Here is a 26,414-nt window from a genome sequence, read left to right on the forward strand (position 1 = left end):
GGCTCTGCTCCAGTGATGAATGATAAAACCCCAGGTCTTTCCTTCTACCAGTTGGCAGCCCAGGAAGACCTTCAATATGAGGGAATTATCTCTTTGCTTCTGCATTTCAAGTGGACATGGATTGGGGTCACTGCAATGGACAATGGCAATGGGGAAAGATTTGTGCATACAGTACTTCGATTGTTTTCTCAAAATGGCATCTGTTTTGCCTTCGTAGAAAGAATTCCTGATTTTAGTTTTATCCATGAAATTAATGACATGTTACAACAGGGGGCAAAAATACATGATAAAATAATGAGCAGCAAGGCTAATGTAGTGGTGGCCAATGGAGACTTTTATTCTATGGCATTTTTAAAATGGCTTCCATACCTATCAGAACACGATATGACAAATAATGTAAAAAGTAAAGTTTGGATAACAACAGCTGAGATTGAATTCACTTCATTTGTCTATCAAAGAAACTGGGATTCGGGACTATTCAATGGTGCTATAGCCTTTGAAATTCACTTCAGTGACCCACCAGGATTTCATCAGTATGTTGAGAACAGAAACCCTTCCAACACAGATGGGGATGGTTTTATCAGGGACTTCTGGCAACAGGCTTTTGATTGTGTATTCCCAGATATCACTGCAGACCAGGTGGAGGGGAACATTTGCACAGGGGAAGAGAAGCTAGAGAACCTTCCAGGATCATTTTTTGAAATGAGTATGACAGGGCACAGTTACAGTATCCACAGTGCTGTCTATGCCATCGCCCATGCGTTACATGCTATGTCCACATCCAGACCCAGACACATAGAAATGGCATATGGAGGGAGAGTGAAGAATCAGAATCAACTGTTTTGGCAGGTAACGGGTTGAACTTCCTCAACTTGGAAGAGCACTGTTATTCCTTCACAATGTATGGGTTTCCTAAATACTGTCAGCTTGCTCTTTCCTCTCAGGGTTCAGGCATATGGAATATGAGGAGGAACTAAATCATAATTTTGTGGACAGATGATGGCTGTGTCTTTGTTTCTCTGAGGAAAGAGCAATGATGGCTGTCTCCTTGTTTGAACAGAAACCCCCCTGTACATGATATAGCATTTCCTTGGAGATGTTTTGTGGCCCATTGAGACACCATTTCACTAACAGTCAGGAAGCAGTGGTAACAGTCCATAGAGATGAGCAGCATTCTTGCTATTCCAGTTGTTACAGCAAACCTGTGAATAGCTGTGTAGCTGTGTAGCTGCTATATATGTATAGGCATCGAGAGGAGTAGAAGCAAATGTGATTATTGACAATAAATAATTATCTGTCATGTGCATTCCTTTGGCTGTGAAACACCCTTGACAGCCTGCAAATTTTTCATCAGAGCAGGGGGTCACACACCACTGTTCTGTCTGAGGGATGTAACAGGGAGAAAGAGGCCTGACAGAAAGAATGAGAGAAAAACATTTATGTGGGAGAAAATGGGTTGGCTCTCTATATGCTTGTCCCTGACTCCACTCACTGTAGGTTCTGACCTCAGAGGAAAAAGGATTGCTCAGCCCTGTATTAGAGTGCAGCCTTTTTTAAACACTTGTCTTTTCTGTTTACAATTTAGCTCCACCACATTCTGAGAAGTATCTCATTTAATAACACTGCAGGAGATGTGGTATCCTTCAACAAGAATGGGGAGGTAGCATCTAGCTTGGATATTATCAATTGGATTATATTCTCCAATCAATCCCTTCATAGAGTCAGAGTCGGAAGGATAGATCCTGGAGTGCCTTCAGATCAAGCATTCACCATTGATAAAGAAGTAATAACTTGGCACAGCTGGTTTAACCAGGTAGAATCCAAGTCACAGGCATTTAGCAAAAGGTCTAATAATAAAGGAGCCCTGATATTCTATCCTGAAATTTAAAACTGATTTCATTTGATGATGAACACTTGTGAAATACAAGTGGACCAAGGAGGATATAGTGTGGACCAAGAAAGGATAAAAAATGAAGATAGGATAAAATGTGACTGAAAGGCGGGGGGGGGGGGGAGGACATGGGTGAATGGGTGAGGAGTGTCCACATAACTGGAAGTACATTGCACTGGTGCAAACAGTCCCCAGAGCAATGCTAGATAGTCCAAAACCTCAAATACTGGTCCCAGTCCAATACAACAAGCAAAGTCCAGACTCAAACAGTAAGGCCAGGTTCCCACGTCTGCAAATGATCCAGGGTCAGAAAGCCTAGAGTCATCTGAGTGCCCACAAAATTCCTCCCAGATCTAACAAGCCTCATGGTACTACCTGGTCAATTAGTGAGCTGAGCTGTGTTCCCTTGCCTGCCTCACTCTTCTAGAGCAGTGTTTCCCAACCGGTGTTCCACGGCACACGAGTGTGCCGTGAGACATCGGCTGGTGTGCCGCGAGATGCCTGGAGGGAGGCGGGCGAGTCGGGCGGCGAGAGGCGGGGCGGCGGCGGCGAGGAGCCACTCGGCGCGCAAAGCGAGGGAGGCTGGAGCCAAGAGCAGCGGCGAGCAGGAGGCGCTTGGTGGGAGATTCAGCCGAGCCCGAGCTGCGTGCGCTCCCGAACCTCTGGGCGGAGAAGAGCGTGCGTGTGTCCGGCTTAGCGACGGATCCTCTCACCCGGCGCAGCAGAAGACAACCCTTGGGGCGGAGCTCCTGCCACAGGCCTCCCGCCTTCTTCCCCACGCGGGGCAGAATAAGTGGAAACCGGCGGACGCAGCGGGTTTTTCAGCCGCTGCCCGGGTTGCCCCTCTCTCCTACAGAGCCGCATCCATCCCAGCCCCTCCTGTCATCTCAACCTGCCCGTCTAATTTACATACCATCATATCCTCCTTTCTTATTGATTCACTTAGATTTAGTCTTACATTTCTCGCTTTGTCTCCGTAGACTGCGCGGAGGGAGAGCCAGAGAGAGGCATCGCTCCTGCGCGGCGGGAGAGGGAGCAGCCGGAGCGATGCCCCAAACGAGCTGAATTCCGAGCGAGGGACTGAGGGGGGAGGGAAAAAACTTTCACTTTCGTGCGTCCCTCCCGGCGTGACGCTGCGCGCTGACGTCACGGGGCGGGGCTTTAATGGTGGTGTGCCGCGAGATTTTTTTTCAGTAAACAGGTGTGCCGTTGCCCAAAAAAGTTTGGGAAACACTGTTCTAGAGTATGTTTCCCACTACTCCTGATGCCTCACAGCCCGCTGTGCCCATAGAGATGGAGACCCCTCTGGTTCTAATGATGTGTCCTTTTCCTCTGGCTCCCATGGACTGTCAGCTGCCCCTTTAACATCCCCTACTACTGTCCTGTGAGTACCTCCTAAGTCCCCAATCTCTCCTGCCCAATCATCAATTTGTATCAGTTGTGGCTAACACTCCTTGCCAGGATCCTCTTCCCCTTCCTCGGTGTCCTGATATATCACGACAAGAAGGCAACAGGGGATGAAATGAGGCCAGAGGGAGAAACTGAGAGTTGACAACAGGAAGTATAGAGGAGACAACTAAAGTTGATATGGGAGTTGTAGAAGAGAAAAAGGGAAGCATAGTAGTGAAGGTGGAGATAGTGAAGGAAGGGAAGGACAGGGATGAGGTCAACAGCCTGGTGCAGAAGTCATAGTATTTACTGCCATTCTCCTTATTTATTTACATATTACTTTTGTATATTGTCTGTACTATCTTCCCACTGATATTGATGCATATTTTTATGAATAGCTCAGTTCAGTTCCTTTTAAAAAACAAAACTGGTTCAATGAACATGTTTACTTAATATGCATATTTTCTCTCAGAACACATATTTAATTACATATTTTGATCAAAGAGACACCATGTGTTGGATAGTTAACTTCATATTCTTATGGTATGGATCAGGACGTTTTTTATTAGAATATATAGGGACTGAATTCATCAAATGTCCCCAAATGACTTCCTCCACCTCAGATAGTAGCTGTTGAGACTAGGGTTGGCAATTACTTCTACAGTGTCCAGTGCCCTCAAGGGAGCCAATTCATACCCTACTGAAATGCTGTGTCACTTTAGTAACACAAAGCTGGGTCCAGCACCTGAGGGATTCCAAACACCTTATTTTCTGTTTATCATTCTGCTTATTCTGTTTATCATTTATGAATTAGGCCTCTCCTCTTTCGGCCTGCACTGAAAGTTGCCAACCAGGATCTAGCAAGAAAGTGAAAGAAGGGAAGCCATTTTGCTGTTATGATTGCATCCTATGTCCAGAGGGCAAGATTTCAAACCAGGAAGGTGAGACATAGATGATTGCACAGTCAATTGCACTTAGTTTCCTCATACATGATGGGGATCTAAATGTAGCTATGGCTAACAAGCTACTTTCAAAGGGGCTGTTATTGATAAGAGTCTGATGCTGGGCTGACCAGAGCCAATAATCACACCGGGGGGGGGTATTGTATTCAGACTGCAGTAATATGGCACTGGGGAATGGATTACAAAGCCTATATACCTCATGGGTGCCCAGGAAAGATTTTTCTGCATGTTGCTTACATCAAGCCATCAGGATCAAAATTAAGGGAGAGAAGAATAACAGTGACCTCATTGTGGGAGTTTACTATAGATCCCCAAGCCAAACGGAGGACATAGATGATGCCTTCCTGGAGCAGATGGCCAAGCATGCAAAAGGAAGGGAGATAGTAGTAATGGGGGACTTCAATTACCCGGATATTTGTTGGATGTCAAACTCAGCCAAGAGCATAAGGTCAAACAGATTCCTCACTGGCCTTGCAGACAACTTCATTGTCCAGAAAGTGGGAGAAGCAACAAGAGGAACAGCCATTTTAGATCTGGTCCTAACCAAGGTTGATGACCTGGTTAGTGGGGTAGAAGTGGAAGGATCATTAGGCGCGAGTGATCATGCTCTTCTGAAGTTTACTATATAGCGGAAAGGAGCAGCCAAGCATACTAGGACTCAATTTCTTGACTTTAAGAAAGCCGACTTCATAAAACTTAGGGAAGTGCTGGGTGAGATCCCATGGACAGTAATACTAAAAGGAAAGGGAGTTCATGATGGCTGGGAGTTTGTTAAGAGGGAGATAGTAAAAGCACCACTTCAGGCAATACCAATGAGACGGAAACATGGAAGGTGCCTAAAGAAGCCAGGGTGGCTATCTAAAGAACTTTTAATTGAGTTAAGATTTAAAAAGGATGTGTACAAAAAATGGAAAAGGCGGGAAACCACCAAAGAGGAATTCAAACAAATAGCCAGCACGTGTAGACACAAAGTCAGAAAAGCTAAAGCACAGAATGAACTCAGGCTTGCTAGAGAAGTTAAAAGCAACAAAAAAGGCTTTTATGGGTATGCTCGTAGCAAAAGGAAGAACAAAGAAACAGTGGGGTCACTCAGAGGAGAAGAAAGGGCTGAACTCCTCAATGCCTTCTTTGCCTCTGTCTTCTCCGATAAAGAAAACAATGCCCGACCTGAAGAATTTGGAGCAAATGATTCAGCAGAGGAAACACAACCCAGAATAACTAAGGGGATAGTACAAGAATACTTGGCTAGTTTAGATGTATTCAAGTCTCCAGGGCCAGATGAACTGCATCCAAGAGTATTAAAAGAACTGGCAGATGTGATCTCAGAACCACTGGCAGTCATCTTTGAGAATTCCTGGAGAACAGGCGAAGTCCCGGCAGACTGGAGGAGGGCAAATGTTGTCCCTATTTTCAAAAAGGGGAAAAGAAAGGACCCAAATAATTACTGCCCAGTCAGTCTGACATCAATACCAGGGAAGATTCTGGAGCAGATCATTAAGCAAACAGTCTGTGAGCACTTAGAAAGGAATGCTGTGGTCACCAATAGTCAGCATGGATTTCTGAAAAATAAGTCATGTCAGACTAACCTGATCTCGTTTTTTGACAGAATTACAGGCCTGGTAGATGAAGGGAATGCAGTGGATGTAACCTACCTTGATTTCAGCAAGGCATTTGACAAGGTGCCCCATGATATTCTTGTAAAGAAGCTGGTAAAATGCGGTCTTGACTATGCTACCACTCAGTGGATTTGTAACTGGCTGACTGACCGAACCCAAAGGGTGCTCATCAATGGTTCCTCTTCACCAAACTGGGAGGGGTGGCTAACACCCCAGAGGACAGGATCACACTTCAAAACGACCTTGACAGATTAGAGAACTGGGCCAAAACAAACAAGATGAATTTTAACAGGGAGAAATGTAAAGTATTGCACTTGGGGAAAAAAAATGAGAGGCACAAATACAAGATGGGTGACACCTGGCTTGAGAGCAGTACATGTGAAAAGGATCTAGGAGTCTTGGTTGACCACAAACTTGACATGAGCCAACAGTGCGACGCGGCACCTAAAAAGCCAATGCAATTCTGGGCTGCATCAATAGGAGTATAGCATCTAGATCAAGGGAAGTAATAGTGCCACTGTGTTCTGCTCTGGTCAGACCTCACCTAGAGTACTGTGTCCAGTTCTGGGCACCACAGTTCAAGAAGGACACTGACAAACTGGAACGTGTCCAGAGGAGGGCAAGCAAAATAGTCAAAGGCCTGGAAACGATGCCTTATGAGGAACGGCTAAGGGAGCTGGGCATGTTTAGCCTGGAGAAGAGAAGGTTAAGGGGTGATATGATAGCCATGTTCAAATATATAAAAGGATGTCACATAGAGGAGGGAGAAAGGTTGTTTTCTGCTGCTCCAGAGAAGCGGACACGGAGCAATGGATCCAAACTACAAGAAAGAAGATTCCACCTAAACATTAGGAAGAACTTCCTGACAGTAAGAGCTGTTCGACAGTGGAATTTGCTGCCAAGGAGTGTGGTGGAGTCTCCTACTTTGGAGGTCTTTAAGCAGAGGCTTGACAATCATATGTCAGGAGTGCTCTGATGGTGTTTCCTGCTTGGCAGGGGGTTGGACTCGATGGCCCTTGTGGTCGCTTCCAACTCTATGATTCTATGATGGTATATCATGTTACATGCTGATTGGTTACAAAGCATTGATGTATACATTGTTGTTGAATCAAGGTATTTGCACACTATTCAGCTTTTTCTACTTGTTCTTCAGTTCCATGGTAATATCATCTATCTTCTGCTGCTGCTTCCCTATTCTGAAATCTAAGGGCAGGTTTCCCGCTCCCTCTTTCTCACAAAACTTAGAATATGGTAAATTTTGCACCAGCCACTACTCCCACATCACAGTCATGCATACCTCACCTGCCTTACCACATCCTTGCCATTGTAGCCCAACATCATATTATAGCACCACAAAGCTCCAAAGCAAATAAACAAGTCCCCACAACAATTCAAAGTATTTTCCAATTTGAATAGATCCATTTCTTTTTCTGAGTTTGAGGGAAAGGCATGAAATGTTTCTGAGACTGATAGCATATATGTGAGCTAAGGTTAATACTTTTCTTTTCCCAGATATGAATGACTGCACTAAATGCTCAGATGAAAACTATCCAAACAAGGAACGAGATATATGCATTCCCAAAAGCATCAGTTTCTTGTCATATGAAGAACCTTTAGGCATCAGTTTAGCTATAGTTGCTCTTTCTTTTGCTTTCATCACAACTCTGGTACTGGGAACATTTCTGAAGAACCGCAAGACTCCCATTGTCAAAGCCAACAACCAGAATATCACCTATACTCTCCTTGTCACCCTCTTGCTATGCTTTCTGTGTGCTTTACTGTTCATTGGCCAACCGAAAAAGATGACATGTCTCCTGCAACAAGCTGCTTTTGGCATCATCTTTTCAGTGGCTGTTTCCTGTGTACTGGCAAAAACTGTCACTGTGATTCTGGCTTTCACGGCCACAAAACCAGGATCCAGGATGAGAATGTGGGTGGGGAGAAGGCTGGCCAACTCCATTGTCATTTCCTGCTCCCTTATTCAAGCAGGCATCTGTACACTGTGGTTGGCAATCTCTCCCCCATTCCCAGATGTTGACAAGCACTCAATGCCTGAGGAAATTATACTAGAATGTAATGTGGGGACTGTGATTATGTTTTACTGTGTCCTTAGTTACATGGGCCTTCTAGCAATAATTAGTTTCACAGTGGCTTTCCTTGCCAGGAAATTGCCAGACATTTTCAATGAAGCAAAGTTTATCACTTTCAGCATGTTGGTATTTTGCAGTGTTTGGTTGTCCTTTGTTCCATCCTACCTGAGTACCAAGGGGAAATATACAGTAGCTGTGGAGATCTTCTCTATCTTAGCCTCCAGTGCTGGTCTATTAGGTTGCATCTTTTCCCCCAAATGTTATATTATTTTGTTGAGGCCTGAGCTGAATATTAGGGAACAGATAATAAGCATTAACAAAACAAAGAAATAAATATCTGTGTTTTGCTGTATGTTATGAGGGGAAAACACCTCACTTTATTACCAGCTTTTGTTTAACACTGCTGATTCAACTTCTAACCACTACCACCATAAATATGAAGGATGAAGACCCTGCCCTTTGAATATATTGATAGTTGCACAGATGCATGTGTGAGAGAAAAATCACTGCTTTATTAGGGTTGCCATATTCCCCAAAGTGAAAATCCAGACAAAGTTGTTCAGCCCTAGCTTTATTTCTTGTTTTAAATACACGAAGCATTAGTTCTAGTGGAATAATCACGTGTGTTTAGTAACTGGAGCATTTTAAGCTTCCTTTTTCATCAACAAGGTTCCCAGAGTAGCTAGCAAAGATCAGAAGTCAGAAAGTTCTTGTCCTCAGGTTTACAGTATGTACATTATATTGTAAAAACACTCTCAAAGCTTCACTTGAACCTTGTGTATTCATGGTCATGTGTCTCTTGATTTTATTGGGACAGTCACACTTGATCCTGTCCATACTGTTTCACAATTTAAGCCCTACAATATTTTGTTGCTGATCCACACTTGTCCTCTTATTATTTCTGGTTTTCATTTCTTAGTCTTGATCATCCCATCCCCAGATATCCTTTGTCATGGGGAATAGGTTTAGGAACGAACAGAGGTCAGCTCTGGGTGGGAGTGGTTCAGAACACAAATGATATCATCGTCTGCTACAGTACAAAGGTAACAGCAGAATCTCTCTGATAATGAGAATATAATGAGCCTTTCAGCTTTTACTGTTCCTTGTGAGGGAGCAGCAAAGTGGACGTCAAAACACAAGGATAACAATCAAGCAATGAATGTGTCATTTCCTTTGATTGTATTTCTCCTTTATACTAGTAGTTTGTGGGGTAACGTTTTTTAAAAAATAACAACTAGTTTGTATTTTTAAATAAAACCTTAAGGTCACATTTTAGCTCACTAAATATATTTTTAAAAATAATAATTATGCTTTACATGTTGAAATTTGTAAAACTATGATGAGATAAGAGCCACCGGATTCAGTGGACCTTACTCCCAGACAACTATTATGAACAGTATTTTAGTAATGCCTTATGGCTTATTGGTGATGTGAACCCAGGTCTCCACAGCCTAATTTGAACATTATATGTATACCACTCTCCATTAGGGAGTCCCTTTTGGCTACAGCAGCTGTTAAAATCAGTGCCTAACATCAGAATTCACTACAACACCCTTGTTACCACATTATCTAAAAGAAGAGAATTCAAAATGATACTACTGGAAATGTAGCAGCAGTTCTACAGGGAATCTCCCATTCTGACTTAATAATTATCTTCCTGTTTCATGATCAAAAGTACTGTAATTAATTCTGCTGCTTCCCAAAGCCCCTATGGAGTTGAAGTGAACACTGGCAAAACTCACAGCAAAACCTGTGGAAGATGATATAAGCATACCCAGTACCATTTAAAAGGTATGGTATCCACTAGTCTGATATTGGATGCTCCTAGACTCAAGAGAGACAGTGTAAAAGTAATGAGAGTGTTGCAGAAGAGAATAGGGAAATATTTGTGCATAAGGAAGATTTCCTCTTGTTCTAAGGATGGTGGATTTGGTAGTGTTGCTGCTGGCAATGTTTCCTAACAAGATATGCAATTCCCATGTGGCAAAATGCAGGGTGCAGGATCCACACCATCCAGTTCACATATATCATCAGTCAGGAGATTTTATTATTGGTGGCATAGTTACTCATGGTGGTTTCTACTCCAGTCAAACAACCTTCACTGAAGATCCGCCACCCGCGTTGCCTGAAGAGCTTGTGTAAGAACATATTTATTGTTTGGGTTTTTAGTTATATTTCTCATGTCACTTGAATTATCAGCCTCAAAACACCCGCTGAGGCTGCAAACATATGCACGCTTATTTGGAAACAGCTCCCTTTGAATGATATGATCCATTTCTGACAGAAAATGGAGAGGTGCGTGTTTTTAAATTAATGTTTTTAAAGTAATAATGAAGAAAATAATCTCCCATTTCTCCACAGGCGAATAAATAATGCTTCATTGAAAGGAATATCTATTTTGCGTATCTGAAATACCACCTTTAAATAGTTGGTTGGTTTTTTTTAAGAAAAACAATTTTTTTAAAAAAAAAAAAAACCAGACCATTTATGATCATTTTAACTTCCTGAAAATCTTATTCCCATTTCTCAGGGAATAAACCCTACTGAACTGCATATTGTTAAATTCAGAGTGCAGTACCCACATTATCCATCTCATATGCATAATCAGTCATGAGAGTTAATAATTGATGGCATTGCTTTACTTGGAGGATTTTTCTCCAGAGCCTCCAGAAGTTGCAGCACTTAACCCACAATCACTTTCATTGGAATAAATCCCACTGAATGCAAACTGATTAACTTCTGAGTTGAAATATAAGGGGCTTACCAGTATGAAGTATTTTGACACAGATTGCAACTCTTGTTCTAGGGTGGCGCCTAAGGCTTACCAGCACATCCTGGCCTTGGTATTTGCAATAAAGGAGATCAATGAAAACCCTCACATCTTACCCAATCACACCTTGGGCTTCCACATCTATGACAGCAATGACAATGCAAAGAAGACGTATCATGCCACAATGCTACTTTTATCAACCCTGGAGAAATTTGTCCCCAATTATATATGTGACATCCAGAATAATCTGACAGCTGTCATTGGTGGGCTTGACTCTGAAATCTCCCTTCATGTGGCATCTATTTTGCATATTCATAAGATTCCACAGGTAGGAAACTCTTGTCTGTTTTCATTTGGAGTATGAGAATCCAATGCCATTTTCATACTTTCGTGCTCTTTCCAGATTTTATTTTGTGTGTTGGAAGGAGAATTAGACACATTAGAAATAATCAGATCAACAATTATTATTTCTCTCCCTCTTTCTTATACCCAGGCTAATAAAAACCCTTCTTACAATTCATTCATTAAAGAGAGAAGACATTATAATTGGAAAACAATGCTCTAGCAATATAAGTGAGATTCATGTCTGACTCTTGGATGAAACCAATTTTCTTGACATACTTCAGTTTGGGTCCCCATCTCTCCTAAGAGGGCAAGGCCCTGGCAGACCCCAGGTACAAAAGACAAAGGATGCTCAGCGCATGAAGACCATGCATAATGTCATGGCATATGTGATAACAAATGCTCTCTGAAAGCTGATGACCTAAACCATTCTCTCAAGCCCATTTAAAATATAGTCTTTCTCCAAGATCCTGAAATAAATAAATACTGTACAAGAGTGTACATCCTCACCCAATCCCAAATTCCAGAGCCTGTTTTCCATGCAATTGTAAAGTTCAAATGCCTTTCAGGGTTCTTCTAAAAATCCCTATAGTAACATATGTGAATGGCTATAACTAGTTTAATCTGTGGTGTAATTTATAATAGCTTTCACATTTTCTCCAATCTCTCTTTAGCTCACCTATGGCCCTGCTCCAGTGGTGAATGATAAGACCTCAGGACTTTTCTTCTACCAGGTGGCCCCCCAGGAACACCACCAGTTTGCAGGAATTCTCTCTTTGCTTCTACATTTCAGGTGGACATGGATTGGGGTCATTGTGGTTGATAATGACAATGGAGAAAGATTTGTGCAAACTGTGCTTCCAATATTTACAAAGAGTGGTGTTTGCTTTGCCTTTCTAGAAAGATTCCCCAAATATAGTTATGCCAGTGACAGTTATGGCATGGTACAACAGGGAGCAAAAATACATGATAACATTATGGGCAGTAAAGCTAATGTAGTGGTGGTCTATGGAGAATCTTATTCCATGGTATTGTTTAGATGGCTTCCCTTTCTATCAGAACATGAGCAGATGACACTGAACATGAATTGCAAAGTATGGATAACAACAGCCCAGATTGAATTCACTTCATTTGCATTTCAGCGGAATTGGAATTCAGAAATGTTCCATGGCTCTATTGCTTTCACAATTCACCTGAATGACCCAGAAGGATTTCATCTATATGTTAAGAGCAGAAATCCATTCATTACAGATGGAGATGGTTTTATTAAGCACTTCTGGGAACAGGCCTTTGGCTGTAAATTCCCAGATTACATGGCTGGCAAAGTGGAAGGGAATGCTTGCACTGGGGAAGAGAAGCTGGAGAGCCTTCCTGCGGATTTTTTTGAAAACAGCATGACAGGCCATAGTTACTGTATTTACAACGCTGTTTATGCTGTGGCCCATGCTTTACATGAGATGTCTACAGTCAAGCATGAACAGAGAGCAATGGTGCACCAAATGAGGCAGAAGAATCAGAACCACAAGTTCTGGAAGGTAAGGAGTTGAAGATCCTCAAGTGGCAGAGCACTTTCTCCTGACATCTGGTCTTCCTCCATGTTTCTAGCCTGCTCTTTGCAGCTTAGTTTTACAAAGAGGATGAGAAAACCAGTGCTGAATCATGACATCCCACACAAAGGGGGGGGGGAGAATTATAGTTATGGTAGTCTGATTGATTTGTGGCATATTGTGATGCCTGCAAATTCTGGCTGTACAAAGGTGGCACTTTCCGGAGACAAAAAGAATATGGTCATGGGATTGTTCATGCAGAAAGCATCCTGTTTTTCATGACAAAGTGTTTGTATGGAAGATCCCACAAAGCCAGCTGAGATGCCAAACTAATAACAACCGATAATGGCTGGAGGCACCTGCCCCATTCCCTTAGCAGCCCCCATCCTCCAAATCCTTCCTCAGAGAAAGTGTTCCCACATCACTCCTGAGAAGGAAGGTGGTGGTTGTAAAAGAACAGGAAAAGATGTTGTGTGAGAAAATCAGTTGATTCTGTCCATTTTGGGCTATGACTCTACTCCCATCTGGCATAATTGCCATGCTCCATTGGCACTGCGATCTGCACTCACCATTTGATGAGGTTTAAGAGTTTTCCTATGTATCAAAACGCTTTCCTGGAAACAAGTTTCACCGTCTCTACCTTTTTTCTGAAACTACTGATTTTCTTTTTCCAATCTAGCTCCACCAATTTCTGAGAAGTGTCTCATTTAACAACACTGCAGAGGATGAGATTTCCTTCAACCAAAATGGGGAGGTGCTATTTGGCTTGGATATTATCAACTATGTTATATTATCCAATCAATCCTTTCAGAGAGTGAGAGTTGGAAGGATGGATCCACAGGGTTCTCCAGATCAAGCATTTACCATTTATGAGGATGTCATAATGTGGCCCAGCTTATTTAACCAGGTACAGCCCAACTGTCAGCTACTTCAAAGGTTTTCTGGGATTAATTGAGCACTGATGATCTCTCCTTATGGTGAAAACTGCTTTCATTGTGGAAATCATGCATACCCACAAAAAGATTTTTGATTGAAAGAAGATTACTACTTATGAATTCTATCCAGGTTGATGTGCAATAAAGGGGTGAAGAATAAAAAGACCAGCTGAGAGCAGACATGATCAGGTTGTTTTTAGAGCAGCAATAGAAGAGGAGAAAAAAAGAGAAGTGGTGAAGGGGCTTGAGCAGGAGATATGGAATATATCATTCTTACAGGAGTGGTTGTCAGGGAAGGGTGACACAGCATACCTGACCTCCCAACAGCAATGCAACTGCATTACTGGGTGGGATAGGAGGAGGGGAAATACAGCAGAAAGGTTAATGCACTGTAAGTGCACTGGCAAAGGGTATGTGTTGGTTGGGGCAACTTTTCCACCATATCCCACTCTCCCTTCCGATAAGCAACAGTGAAAGCATTGCCAAAATGAATGATATTTGATAGCCCTCCCCACCAGCCACTCTTTCTGCTTTTAATTGTATTGGTTTTTTTATTTTTCAGTTATTAACTACATTTGTATACTACCCATGGAACTAATTTCTCTTGCCAGTTTTTGTCACATATGCATATTTTAAGCCATAGGTCCATTTCCTCATAAATATGATTTTTTAAAATAAAAAAAACATTTTAATATGAATTAAGATAAATATTCAGAAAGCATATTTAAATTCCTGTTTTAATCTGTTTTAACTGTGCTGGAATGCTTGAGGAAGCTCAAAACATATGGATTGGTCCACTAGATGCTGATCAAACATATTGTACTGGGATTCACAAAAACTGAATTTATCAAACATTCCTAAACGTGACCATCCTCCTATGGTAGCAGCTGCTGGAACTGGGAATGGGTGTAGCCCTAAAACTGCTTTATCTATATATTGTATATCATACTAGGTATTTTCTATCTCTCCCCAAACAAGTGGACCCAGAACCTGAAGGATTCACCAGACACTGTTCTCTTCATTATCATTCTGCTCTTTCATTTATGGATTAGGCTCAGCCTCTTTCTGTATGTACTGAGAGTTGCAAACCTGGTTCTTACAAGAAAGTGAAGGAAGGGGAGCCATTTTGCTGCTATGATTGCATCCCGTGTCCAGAGGGGAAGATGACAAACAAGGAGGGTAAGAGATAAACATAGAAAGCTGGATCCACTCAGTTATTTGCACTTAGTTTCCATTGAAATACAGTAAATGTAAGAAATTTTAGTGTAAATGCCGGTCCTACTTAACACCCACAAGCGTTCCCTGGAAATCATACATTGGGCAAGCATTTGACCAATGAGTCCATGATTTCCATTGATACTTACAGGAATCAGTGATCTCTTTCTGCCTTCCACAATGGTTTGCTGTTATGATGGCTGCAGCCAACCAGATAAAGAGAGACAAAGGAAAAACTGATTTTGTCTGATCTCTCCTGCTCTCTGATTTGTTCAATCTAGCTCCCCTTTCCTCTCTGCATGGTTCATGCCCCAAAATGGTGGTCACTGACTAGCAAAGCACAATAAGGCTCTGGCTATTCAGATATATGAATCTGAGGAGTATATTGCAAGCTTTAGGAATTACTCTTTATATTTGCATATATGATTCGGAAGGTAACAAGCAGGTTGATATTATGGCCTGTGTGTATTTAAGTCAGTCTGCATCGGACGTAAATGCTACTGAGTTATGACATCACTCTGAGATTTAGCACACATGATCCCAAATAGTTTACCATCATTTTTATCCCTGCATCGTCCCACACTATGATGCTTCATTAGATCCATGTAGACCTTAAACAGTGATACTCACCCCTGAACACTTTTTATCATATCAACACTTCCTCTATTATGTTATTTGAACTGCTCTGTCCAAGGGTAGCTGTTACATCGTGCTGTTGATATAGATGGCAACTATGTGAACTCAGAATACATCTTTCTTTTTTCAGATATGAGTGACTGTAATAAATGCTTAGATGAAAACTATCCTAGCAAGAGGCAAGATACATGCATTCCCAAGAATATAAGCTTCTTGTCTTTTGGAGAGCCTTTGGGCATTAGTTTAGCCTTCCTTGCTCTTTCCTTTGGTTTGATCACAGCACTGGTGCTGGGAATAATTCTGAAGAACCGGAACACTCCCATCGTCAAAGCCAACAACCGAAACCTCACCTATACTCTACTCATCTCCCTCCTGCTCTGTTTCCTTTGTGCTTTATTGTTCATTGGCCAACCTAAGATGGTGACATGTCTCCTCCGACAAACTGCTTTTGGCATCATCTTTTCAGTAGCTGTTTCTTGTGTGCTGGCAAAGACCATTACTGTGGTTCTGGCTTTCATGGCCACCAAACCAGGTTCCAGGTTGAGGAAGTATGTGGGGAAAAGACTGAGCAACTCAATTGTTCTTTCCTGCCCCCTTATTCAAGCAGGCATATGTGCTGTGTGGCTGGCAACATTTCCCCCCTTCCCGGATGCTGACATGCATTCCCTGACTGAAGAAATTATATTAGAGTGTAACGAGGGCTCTGTGACTATGTTTTACTCTGCTGTTGGCTACATGGGCTTCCTGGCAGCTGTCAGTTTCACAGTGGCTTTTCTTGCCAGGACGTTACCTGACAGTTTCAATGAAGCCAAGTTTATAACTTTCAGCATGTTGGTCTTTTGTAGTGTTTGGTTATCTTTTGTTCCAAGTTACTTGAGCACTAAAGGCAAATATATGGTAGCAGTGGAGATATTTTGTATCTTAGCCTCTAGTGCTGGATTGTTAGGTTGCATTTTTTCCCCAATTTGTTATATTGTTGTGTTAAGACCTGACTTGAACAACAGGGAAATGCTAACAAGAAGAAAAGAATAAAGCACTGAATTTGCTATACATTTTAATCGAGAGGTTTGCAAGTGTGTGTGTTTTGTATTTGTGTGTTAAGTAGATTTTTAAAATTTCTCTCGTCTTCATCAGCTTTATATTAACCTGATTCACAATACTAATCTGTTGTTGTTGTTGTTATACAAGAACATGTAGACATGAAAAGCTAGTAACAGGGGAAAAGTAATGATAGAGTTGGAGAATAAAATAATAGCATCATATTACAAACTTGCTTTCCTGAGTAGCAAATGGCATTCAGATACCCCTGCCATAACAAATAATGAGAATGAGAAACTAGCTATGAAGAGGCCCTCCCTGTTGATATATACAAAGAAGGGAAATCAATCTGCATTTAAATTGTGAGTCCAGGCACAATGAAGCCATGAGGGGTTTGGTGAACACACAGTGGATACATAAAATACGTCCAAGGACTGTGCTGGGATCAAATAAGGCCACAACTTTATTGATGATTTTTTGCAGGTTTGGGCATAGGATATGTATCTACTAATCAACCAGACTGCCCACTGGTTTATGGATAGTTAATTCCACCCACAAGGTCCCTTCCAACTCTGTATATTGAGTGTAAACCTGTCCCTACACTGTCCCATCAATGTGCTATGTGCAAGGCCTTTTGGCCAAAATATACTCACTACCTTTTAAGGCAGGTAGCTGCTGTGGAAAGAGCTTTCTTCATTGTGATTCTCTGCTAACAAACCACTCTCCCAATAGAGAGTATCTCACCCAACACTCTGTTGGTTCCTGAACCCATTTCCCATGGCAAAGGATATTTGGGGATGGGATGATCAAGACCAAGAAAAGAAATCCAGAAATAATAAGAGGACAAGTATGGATCAGCAACAAAATATTGTAGGGGTTAAATTCTGAAACAGTATAAACAGGATCAAGTGTGACTGTCCCAATAAAATCAAGAGCACACATAACCATGAAGATATACTGTAGATATAGATATATAGATATGGGACTCGGGTGGCACTGTGGGTTAAACCACAGAGCCTAGGACTTGCCGATCAGAATGTTGGTGGTTCGAATCCCCACGACGGGGTGAGCTCCCGTTGCTCAGACCCTGCTCCTGCCAACCTAGCAGTTCGAAAGAACGTCAAAGTGCAAGCAGATAAATAGGTACCGCTCCAGCGGGAAGGCAAACGGTGTTTCCGTGCGCTGCTCAGGTTCGCCAGAAGCGGCTTAGTCATGCTGACCACATGACCTGGAAGCTGTACGCCAGCTCCCTCGGCCAATAAAGTGAGATGAGCGCCACAACCCCGGAGTCAGCCACAACTGGACCTAATGGTCAGGGGTTCCTTTATCTTTATCTCTCTCTCTCTCTCTCTCTCTCTCTCTCTCTATATATATATATATATGAATACACAAAGTTCAAGTGAAGCTTTGAGGATCAAGTATGACTGTCCCAATAAAATCAAGAGCACACATAGCCATGAATACACAAGGTTCAAGTGAAGCTTCGAGAGTCTTTTTAATATATAATGTACATACTGTAAACCTAAGGACAAGAACTTTATTACTGTTGATCTTTGCTAGCTACTCTAGGAGCCTTGTTGGTGAAAAAGGAAGCTTAAAATGCTTCAGTTACTGTCAGATGGCAATGGTGGTTGCTTGTGAGTAACCAGTCAGGACTCTTTTACTGGTTTTATTTTGGTGCAAGACTATTTACAGTGCAGAACCACAAGTTCATGTCTGCCTCAATTGCTAGCAGAATCTGGGAGTGGTCGTTTCCAGGTCCTCCCCCAACATAATAGCTTAGTCACCCCCAGCCTTTTCCTTCCTTATGTGCATTTTACACCTCTGCGCAGGGTGGGCGACGGAAGAGGCGTGCTTCCCTCCTGGCTGGCTTGACCAGGAGTGGTGCTAAGGCTCCCAGCAGCATCCTCTGGTCCCTTTCCCTCTTCCCCACTGGAGGTGTGGCTTTCCCCACCACAGGAAGAGTGTGCTGGTCCCATGGGTAGATCAAGAGGCGAGGTCCAAGTCCAGTCCGAGGTCGAAGGAGCAATAGGGAGGCAGTCTGTAAAAGCTGAGGCCGGGAGCAGGGCAGGGTTCAGGCAGGAACTGGCGACCAACAATGTTGCTTCTGCAACTTGGGAGTGGGGCTGGCTGGCATTTATCTGCCCTGAGACATAGGGTGGCCCCGATCCTCAGGTGACTCACCTCTCCTGGCCTGGAGGTGAGCACTCCTCCTGTGGGAACTTAGTTCCCTCCGCCTCTCTGCCCTAAGCCTCTACAACCCCGGAGAGGCTGGAGGGTTATCTGACCCAGAGGCAACCTCAGCTTCCTCTGACTGGGCTGACAGTGGAGCACCTGCAGGCAATGGGTCCTCCATCACCTCAGGAGCCAGAGCAGACTCAGCTGGTGCCTGCACCTGAGGATCCAGCACAGGTGAGGACCTTTCAGGCTCATGCCCCAGCCCTGGCTCAGATGGCTCTGGAAGCGGGGAATCCTGTGCAAGCTGGAATTCCTCAGGTTCAGCATCCGACTCGGAATCCCAGGCCATCACAAAGAGGAACTGCTTTGCAAGATTTTGGGAGGTTCCCTGTAACCCAACTGCCCCTCTCCTTCCCTTCCCTGTTCCGATGGGAGTCCCCTGACAATTACCAAACAAACACACGTGATTATTCCACTAGAACTACTGCTTCATTTATTTAAAATGAGAAATAGAGCTAGGGCTGAACAACTTTGTCTGGATTTTCACTTTGGGGAATATGGCAACCCTAATAAAGCAGTGATTTTTCTCTCACACATGCATCTGTGCAACTATCAATATATTCAAAGGGCAGGGCCTTCATCCTTCATATTTATGGTGGTAGTGGTTAGAAGTTGAATCAGCAGTGGTAAACAAAAGCTGGTAATAAAGTGAGGTGTTTTCCCCTCATAGCATACAGCAAAACACAGATATTTAATTCTTCGTTTTATTAATGCTTATTATCTGTTCCCTAATATTCAGCTCAGGCCTCAACAAAATAATATAACATTTGGGGGAAAAGATGCAACCTAATAGACCAGCACTGGAGGCTAAGATAGAGAAGATCTCCACAGCTACTGTATATTTCCCCTTGGTACTCAGGTAGGATGGAACAAAGGACAACCAAACACTGCAAAATACCAACATGCTGAAAGTGATAAACTTTGCTTCATTGAAAATGTCTGGCAATTTCCTGGCAAGGAAAGCCACTGTGAAACTAATTATTGCTAGAAGGCCCATGTAACTAAGGACACAGTAAAACATAATCACAGTCCCCACATTACATTCTAGTATAATTTCCTCAGGCATTGAATGCTTGTCAACATCTGGGAATGGGGGAGAGATTGCCAACCACAGTGTACAGATGCCTGCTTGAATAAGGGAGCAGGAAATGACAATGGAGTTGGCCAGCCTTCTCCCCACCCACATTCTCATCCTGGATCCTGGTTTTGTGGCCGTGAAAGCCAGAATCACAGTGACAGTTTTTGCCAGTACACAGGAAACAGCCACTGAAAAGATGATGCCAAAAGCAGCTTGTTGCAGGAGACATGTCATCTTTTTTGGTTGGCCAATGAACAGTAAAGCACAAAGAAAGCATAGCAAGAGGGTGACAAGGAGAGTATAGGTGATATTCTGGTTGTTGGCTTTGACAATGGGAGTCTTGTGGTTCTTCAGAAATGTTCCCAGTACCAGAGTTGTGATGAAAGCAAAAGAAAGAGCAACTATAGCTAAACTGATGCCTAAAGGTTCTTCATACGACAAGAAGCTGATGCCTTTGGGAATGCATATATCTCGTTCCTTGTTTGGATAGTTTTCATCTGAGCATTTAGTGCAGTCATTCATATCTGGGAAAAGAAAAGTATGAACCTTAGCTCACATATATACTATCAGTCCCAGAAACATCCCATGCCTTTCCCTCAAACTCAGAAAAAGAAATGTATCTATTCAAATTGGCAAATACTAAGAAATGTTGTGGGGACTTGTTTAATTGCTTTGGAGCTATGTGGTGCTATAATATGATTTTGGGCTATAATGGCAAGGATGTGGTAAGCCAGGTGAGGTATGAAAAAGCATCCCATGACTGTGGTGAATAAAAATTGACCATATTCTCAGTTTTGTGAGAAAGAGGAGAGAGAAACCTGCCCTTAGATTTTAGAATAAGGAAGCAGTAAAAGAAGATAGATGGTATTACCATGAATCTGAAAAACAAGTAGAAAAGCTGAATAGTGTGCAAATACCTTGATTCTACGAAAATGCTTTGTAACCAATCAGCATGTAACATGATATATCCTCCTGATGGCTTGATCTAAGCATCATGCATAAAAATATTTCCTGGGCACCCATGAGATATATAGGCTTTGGAATCCATTTCCCAGTATCATATTACTGCAGTCTCAATAAAATACCCCCACATCCTGGTGTGATTATTGGCTCTGGTTAGCACAGCATCAGACTCTTATCCATAACAGCCCCTTTGAAAATACCTTATTTTTCGCTCTATAAGATGCACTTTTCCCCTCCTAAGAAATAAGGGAAAATGTGTGTGCATCTTATGGAGCAAATGCAGGCTACGCGGCTATCCTAGAAGCCAGAACAGGGAGAGGGAGCCCTGCGCAGTGCTCCCTCTTGCTGTTCTAGCTTCTGGCTTCATGCAACTATCCCTGGCTTTTGCAGGAGGTGGGGGAAGAGACAGGGCGCGCAGCTCTGTCCCTTCCCCCGCCTCCCAGAAAAGCCCCCAAGAGCCGCGCTCCCTTTCTTTTTTTTCTTTTTTAATGAATTTTATTAGTATTTTCCACACAACAACAACACAAAAGATATCAAAAAATAACAATACACAACACACAAAAATCAACATTTGAAAACAAAACAAAAAAACCCAAAACAAAAACAAACAAACAAATCCATATCTTACAAGTTAATATTATAAACACTAAAACAACGAGAAGACATTGACTTCCACCAATCCCACAGCACCTCCTTTATCTCTCATTGTGTCTTCCTGTTTTCCTTTTAAAGAGCACACAGCTTTTGCGGGAGATGGGGGGAAGGGACAGAGCGTGGCTCTGTCCCTTCCCCCACCTCCTGCAAAAGCCCACAAGAGCAGTGCTCCCTTTAAAGAGTTCGCTGCTCTTGGCTGGCTTTTGGAGGAGGTGGGGGAAGGGACAGAGGGCAGGTTAGCCGCGTACAGCCTCTTCCGGGCAGGGGAAGCCTTCATTCCGCTGCCCGGGAGAGGCTATGCGTGGCTATCCCAGAAGCCAGAACAGCAAGAGGCTGTCCCAGAAGCCAGATCCCTCTTGCTGTTCTGGCTTCTGGGATTCAGAATATTTTTTCTCTCGATTTCCTCCAAAAACTAGGTGCGTCTTATGGTCTGGTGTATCTTATAGAGCAAAAAATATGGTAGCTTGTTAGCCATGGCTAGATTTAGATCCCCATCATGTGTGAGTAAACTAAGTTCAATTGACTGTGCAATCATTTATGTCTCTTACCTTCCTGGTTTGAAATCTTGCCCTCTGGACATAGGATGCAGTCATAACAGCAAAATGGCTTCCCTTCTTTCACTTTCTTGCTAGATCCTGGTTGGCAACTTTCAGTGCAGGCCGAAAGAGGACAGGCCTAATTCATAAATTAAAGAGCAGAATGATGAACAGAAAATAAGGTGTTTGGAATCCCTCAGGTGCTAGACCCAGCTTTGTGTTACTAAAATGACACAGCATTTCAGTAGGGTATGAATTGGCTCCCTTGAGGGCACCGGACACTGTAGAAGCAATTACCAACCCTAGTCTCAACAGCTACTATGTGAGGTGGAGGAAAGCATTTGGGGACATTTGATGAATTCAGTCTCTCAATATTCTAATACAAAACTGACGTGCAGCGTAAATTAATAATGCAGAGTTTTAAAGAATAAAAGAATAACACATCATTTTTTCCAGCTTTAGGTCTCTCTGTGACCCCATCACTTGGCGGAGAATGCTGTAAAGCGTATAAGCCATCCACCATTTTAGTAGAAGCAATTACCTTGCCCTGCTTCTTAATAAAACATTCATCACCTTCAAACATAAATTCGAAACCAACATTGGTAAGGCATGAAATTGACAATAAAGAAAATTCTAGTTCTTCAACAAACAATACATCCCTCAATTCTGCATCTAGGCATGTTGGGGACTGTTTGCACCAGTGCAATGTACTTCCAGTTATGTGGGTGGTTCAGGACACACCTCCACCCATTCACCCATGTCCTCCCCCCCCCCCCGCCTTTCAGTCACATTTTATCCTATCTTCATTTTTTATCCTTTTTTGGTCCACACTATATCCTCCTTTCAAAATAAAACAAGTATTTCACAAGTGTTCATCATCAAATGAAATCAGTTTTAAAGATCAGGATAGAACAATAGGGCTCCTTTATTATTAGACTTTTTGCTAAATGCCTGTGACTTGGATTCTACCTGGTTAAACCAGCTGTGCCAAGTTATTACTTCTTTATCAATGGTGAATGCTTGATCTGAAGGTGCTCCAGGATCTATCCTTCCGACTCTGACTCTATGAAGGGATTGATTGGAGAATATAATCCAATTGATAATATCCAAGCTAGATGCTACCTCCCCATTCTTGTTGAAGGATACCACATCTCCTGCAGTGTTATTAAATGAGATACGTCTCAGAATGTGGTGGAGCTAAATTGTAAACAGAAAAGACAAGTGTTTAGAAAAGGCTGCACTCTAATACAGGGCTGAGCAATCCTTTTTCCTCTGAGGCCAGAACCTACAGTGAGTGGAGTCAGGGACAAGCATGTAGAGAGCCAACCCATTTTCTCCCACATAAATGTTTTTCTCTCATTCTTTCTGTCAGGCCTCTCTCTCCCTGTTACATCCCTCAGGAAGAACAGTGGTGTGTGACCCCCTGCTCTGACGAAAAATTTGCAGGCTGTCAAGGGTGTTTCACAGCCAAAGGAATGCACATGACAGATAATTATTTATTGTCAAGAATATCACATTTGCTTCTACTCCTCTGGATGCCTATACATATATAGCAGCTACACAGCTATTCACAGGTTTGCTGTAACAATTGGAATAGCAAGAATGCTGCTCATCTCTATGGACTGTTACCACTGCTTCCTGACTGTTAGTGAAATGGTGTCTCAATGGGCCACAAAACATTTCCAAGCAAATGCTTTATCATGTACTGGGGGGTTTGTGTTCAAACAAGGAGACAGCCATCATTGCTCTTTCCTCAGAGAAACAAAGACACAGCCATCATCTGTCCACAAAATTATAGATTCAGTTCCTCCTCATATTCCATATGCCTGAACCCTGAGAGGAAAGAGCAAGTTGACAGTATTTTGGAAACCCATACATTGTGAAGGAATAAAAGTGCTCTTCCATGTTGAGGATGTTCAACCCGTTACCTGCCAAAACAGTTGATTCTGATTCTTCACTCTCCCTCCATATGCCATTCCTATGTGTCTGGGTCTGGATGTGGACATAGCATGTAATGCATGGGCGATGGCATAGACAGCACTGTGGATACTGTAACTGTGCCCTGTCATACTCATTTCAAAAAATGATTCTGGAAGGTTCTCTAGCTTCTCTTCTCCTGTGCAAATGTTCCCATCCACCTGGTCTGCAGTGATATTTGGGAATACACAATCAAAAGCCTGTTGCCAGAAGTCCCTGATAAAACCATCCCCATCTGTGTTGGAAGGGTTTCTGTGCTCAACATACTGATGAAATCCTGGTGGGTCACTGAAGTGAATTTCAAAGGCTATAGCACCATTGAATAGACCCGAATCCCAGTTTCTTTGGTAGACAAATGAAGTGAATTCAATCTCAGCTGTTGTTATCCAAACTTTACTTTTTACATTATTTGTCATATCGTGTTCTGATATGTATGGAAGCCATTTAAAAAGTGCCATAGAATAAAAGTCTCCATTGGCCACCACTACATTAGCCTTGCTGCTCATTATTTTATCATGTATTTTTGCCCCCTGTTGTAGCATATCTTTAATTTCAGAGATGAAACTAAAATCGGGAATTCTTTCTACGAAGGCAAAACAGATGCCATTTTGAGAAAACAATTGAAGTACTGTATGCACAAATCTTTCCCCATTGCCATTGTCCATTGCAGTGACCCCAATCCATGTCCACTTGAAATGCAGAAGCAAAGAGATAATTCCCTCATATTGAAGGTCTTCCTGGGCTGTCAATTGGTAGAAGGAAAGCCCTGGGGTTTTATCATTCATCACTGGGGCTGAGCCATAAATGAGCTAAAGAGGGAATGGAGGAAGGGACGAGACAAAATATGATTTCCAGAGTTATTTCAAACTATTTATGTATATTATATGATGAATTCTGTTGGCCGCATGCTGTCTTTCATTTATTCAAAATAGACACATTCATATGAGCTGAAAACTGGGATAATTTCCCATTCCTGCTTGTTAAACATTTGATCTGATGAGTGGGGGCAGGCACTGTGTCATTTATTTATTTATTTAGATTTTGTGTGTGTCATTGCTGACTTTGGTAGGTCTTGTAGGTTGAATAAAATTGATGGGAGGGGCATATCTCGCCCCAATAAGAGGATTAGCTACCTGTACATTAGATATTATTTAGCTTTGTCAGAATTGTAAGTTCCGAATTTATTTTTCTAGAGCTTCTTCTTTTTTATTCATGATGCAGAACCCAGCCCAGAGCAAAACTGAGATTTCCGCCTCCTTTTTACACGATTCCTCGCACTTCTTTTGTGAAACCACATTTCAATTGTGAACCAGCTGTTCACTAATATTACTCCTTTCCAGCAAAGCTTGATTGTTTCTGCTACTTAACTTCATTATAGATAGGTAGCCGTGTTGGTCTGCCATAGTCAAAATAAAAAATTCCTTCCAGTAGCACCTTAAAGACCAACTAAGTTAGTTCTTGGTATGAGCTTTCGTGTGCAGGTATCTGAAGAAGTGTGCATGCACACGAAAGCTCATACCAAGAACTAACTTAGTTGGTCTTTAAGGTGCTACTGGAAGGAATTTTTTATTATAACTTCATTATGTGTTTAATCTTCCCTAAACCCATTACTTTTTTGGGGGGGTGTGGTGAGGAGGGAGAAGGATTTTAGTGCCAGCTTCCCCCCTCCCACTGAATGCACATTCCTTCTTCACTAAGTAGAAAATGCTGCATACCCAAACATAGCTGGTCCATTATCCCACCAGTGGACCTTGGGATATCAGTCTCCTGGAAAGGGGAGGGGGTTGAAATAGAGAATGAATTATTCTCCCCTCCCATGCAAATTTACTGCAAAGCAATGTTGTCATTAAAGTGCATAGTAGAAATGAAGGGGTGGATACTTAGATTGTAAAGAGGTATTGCCCATAAGTGCCATACCTGTGGAATCTTATAGATATCCAAAATGGTTGCCACATAAAAGGAGATTTCAGAGTCGAGTCCCCCAATAACCCCTGTTAGATTATTTTCAGTATCACATACATAGTTGGGGACACATTTCTCCAGTTTGGATAAAAGTATCAGTGTGGCAAGATACGTCTTTCTTGCATTAATATAGCTGTCATAGATATGGAAGCCCAAGGTGATATTGGGTAAAATGTGGGAGCATCCATTAATCTCCTTGACTGCAAATGCCAATGCCAGGATGTGCTGGTAAGCCTTCGGCACCACCCTAGAATGAGAGTTGCAGATTGTTTCAGAAGCACCTTCAACACTTGGGACATTTAAATATCTATTCAGAAGTTAATCATATTGAGTTCAGCTGGGTTTACTGCTAAGTTACTAGACTGTTAATCTATACATCCCAACCCACAACTAAACCTAAAAGAGCACAATGGAGCTTACTTTCCATTGTGGGATCAGTATATTTTCACTGTATTCAATATTTCTTAGTATATATCCCATAAATTGGAGTTTGTGTTACTCCCTTTATTCACAGCTGATTCATGTGAGTTTTCAGATCAGTATGTTATATTTAAATCAAAGATTACTGAGTTGAC

The 26,414-nt window shown here is 42.3% G+C and overlaps 2 protein-coding genes across 4 annotated transcripts in view; one reads left to right on the forward strand and one right to left on the reverse strand.

Annotated features, from left to right (window-relative positions):
• Window positions 1–26,414, forward strand: part of LOC310691014 (vomeronasal type-2 receptor 26-like) — a 33,920-nt gene continuing 7,506 nt past the window's right edge. The window contains exons 1-4 of one of the 3 annotated variants that reach the window (XM_083470599.1): window positions 1–849; window positions 1,586–1,813; window positions 4,095–4,221; window positions 7,371–8,328. In XM_083470599.1, the coding sequence (XP_083326725.1) occupies window positions 16–849; window positions 1,586–1,813; window positions 4,095–4,221; window positions 7,371–8,281 (2,100 nt within the window). In that variant the 5' untranslated portion in view covers window positions 1–15 and the 3' untranslated portion in view covers window positions 8,282–8,328. Of the gene's footprint in view, window positions 850–1,585; window positions 1,814–3,193; window positions 3,276–4,094; window positions 4,222–7,370; window positions 8,329–14,594; window positions 14,734–26,414 lie in introns of those variants that run through there. The other 2 variants (XR_014518318.1, XR_014518317.1) reach the window with 2 other exon arrangements.
• Window positions 19,134–24,680, reverse strand: LOC310691002 (vomeronasal type-2 receptor 26-like). Its single transcript, XM_083470569.1, has 4 exons — window positions 23,829–24,680; window positions 22,870–23,097; window positions 21,913–22,039; window positions 19,134–20,271 (listed from the first exon to the last, which is right to left on the reverse strand). The coding sequence occupies exons 1-4, from the start codon at window positions 24,660–24,662 to the stop codon at window positions 19,361–19,363; spliced, it is 2,100 nt and encodes a 699-aa protein (XP_083326695.1). The 5' UTR covers window positions 24,663–24,680; the 3' UTR covers window positions 19,134–19,360.

This window comes from Podarcis liolepis (assembly GCF_965112155.1).
Source record: "Podarcis liolepis genome assembly, chromosome: 13".
Classification (NCBI taxonomy): Eukaryota; Metazoa; Chordata; class Lepidosauria; order Squamata; family Lacertidae; genus Podarcis; species Podarcis liolepis.

Coding starts and splice junctions, on each gene's coding strand:
- LOC310691002 (XM_083470569.1), bottom strand. CDS start 24,662: ATGAATGATAAAACCCCAGGGCTTTCCTTCTACCAATTGACAGCCCAG. Junction 23,098..23,828: donor AGAATCAACTGTTTTGGCAG/GTAACGGGTTGA, acceptor TTTACAATTTAG/CTCCACCACATTCTGAGACG. Junction 22,040..22,869: donor GGCACAGCTGGTTTAACCAG/GTAGAATCCAAG, acceptor TTTATGAATTAG/GCCTGTCCTCTTTCGGCCTG.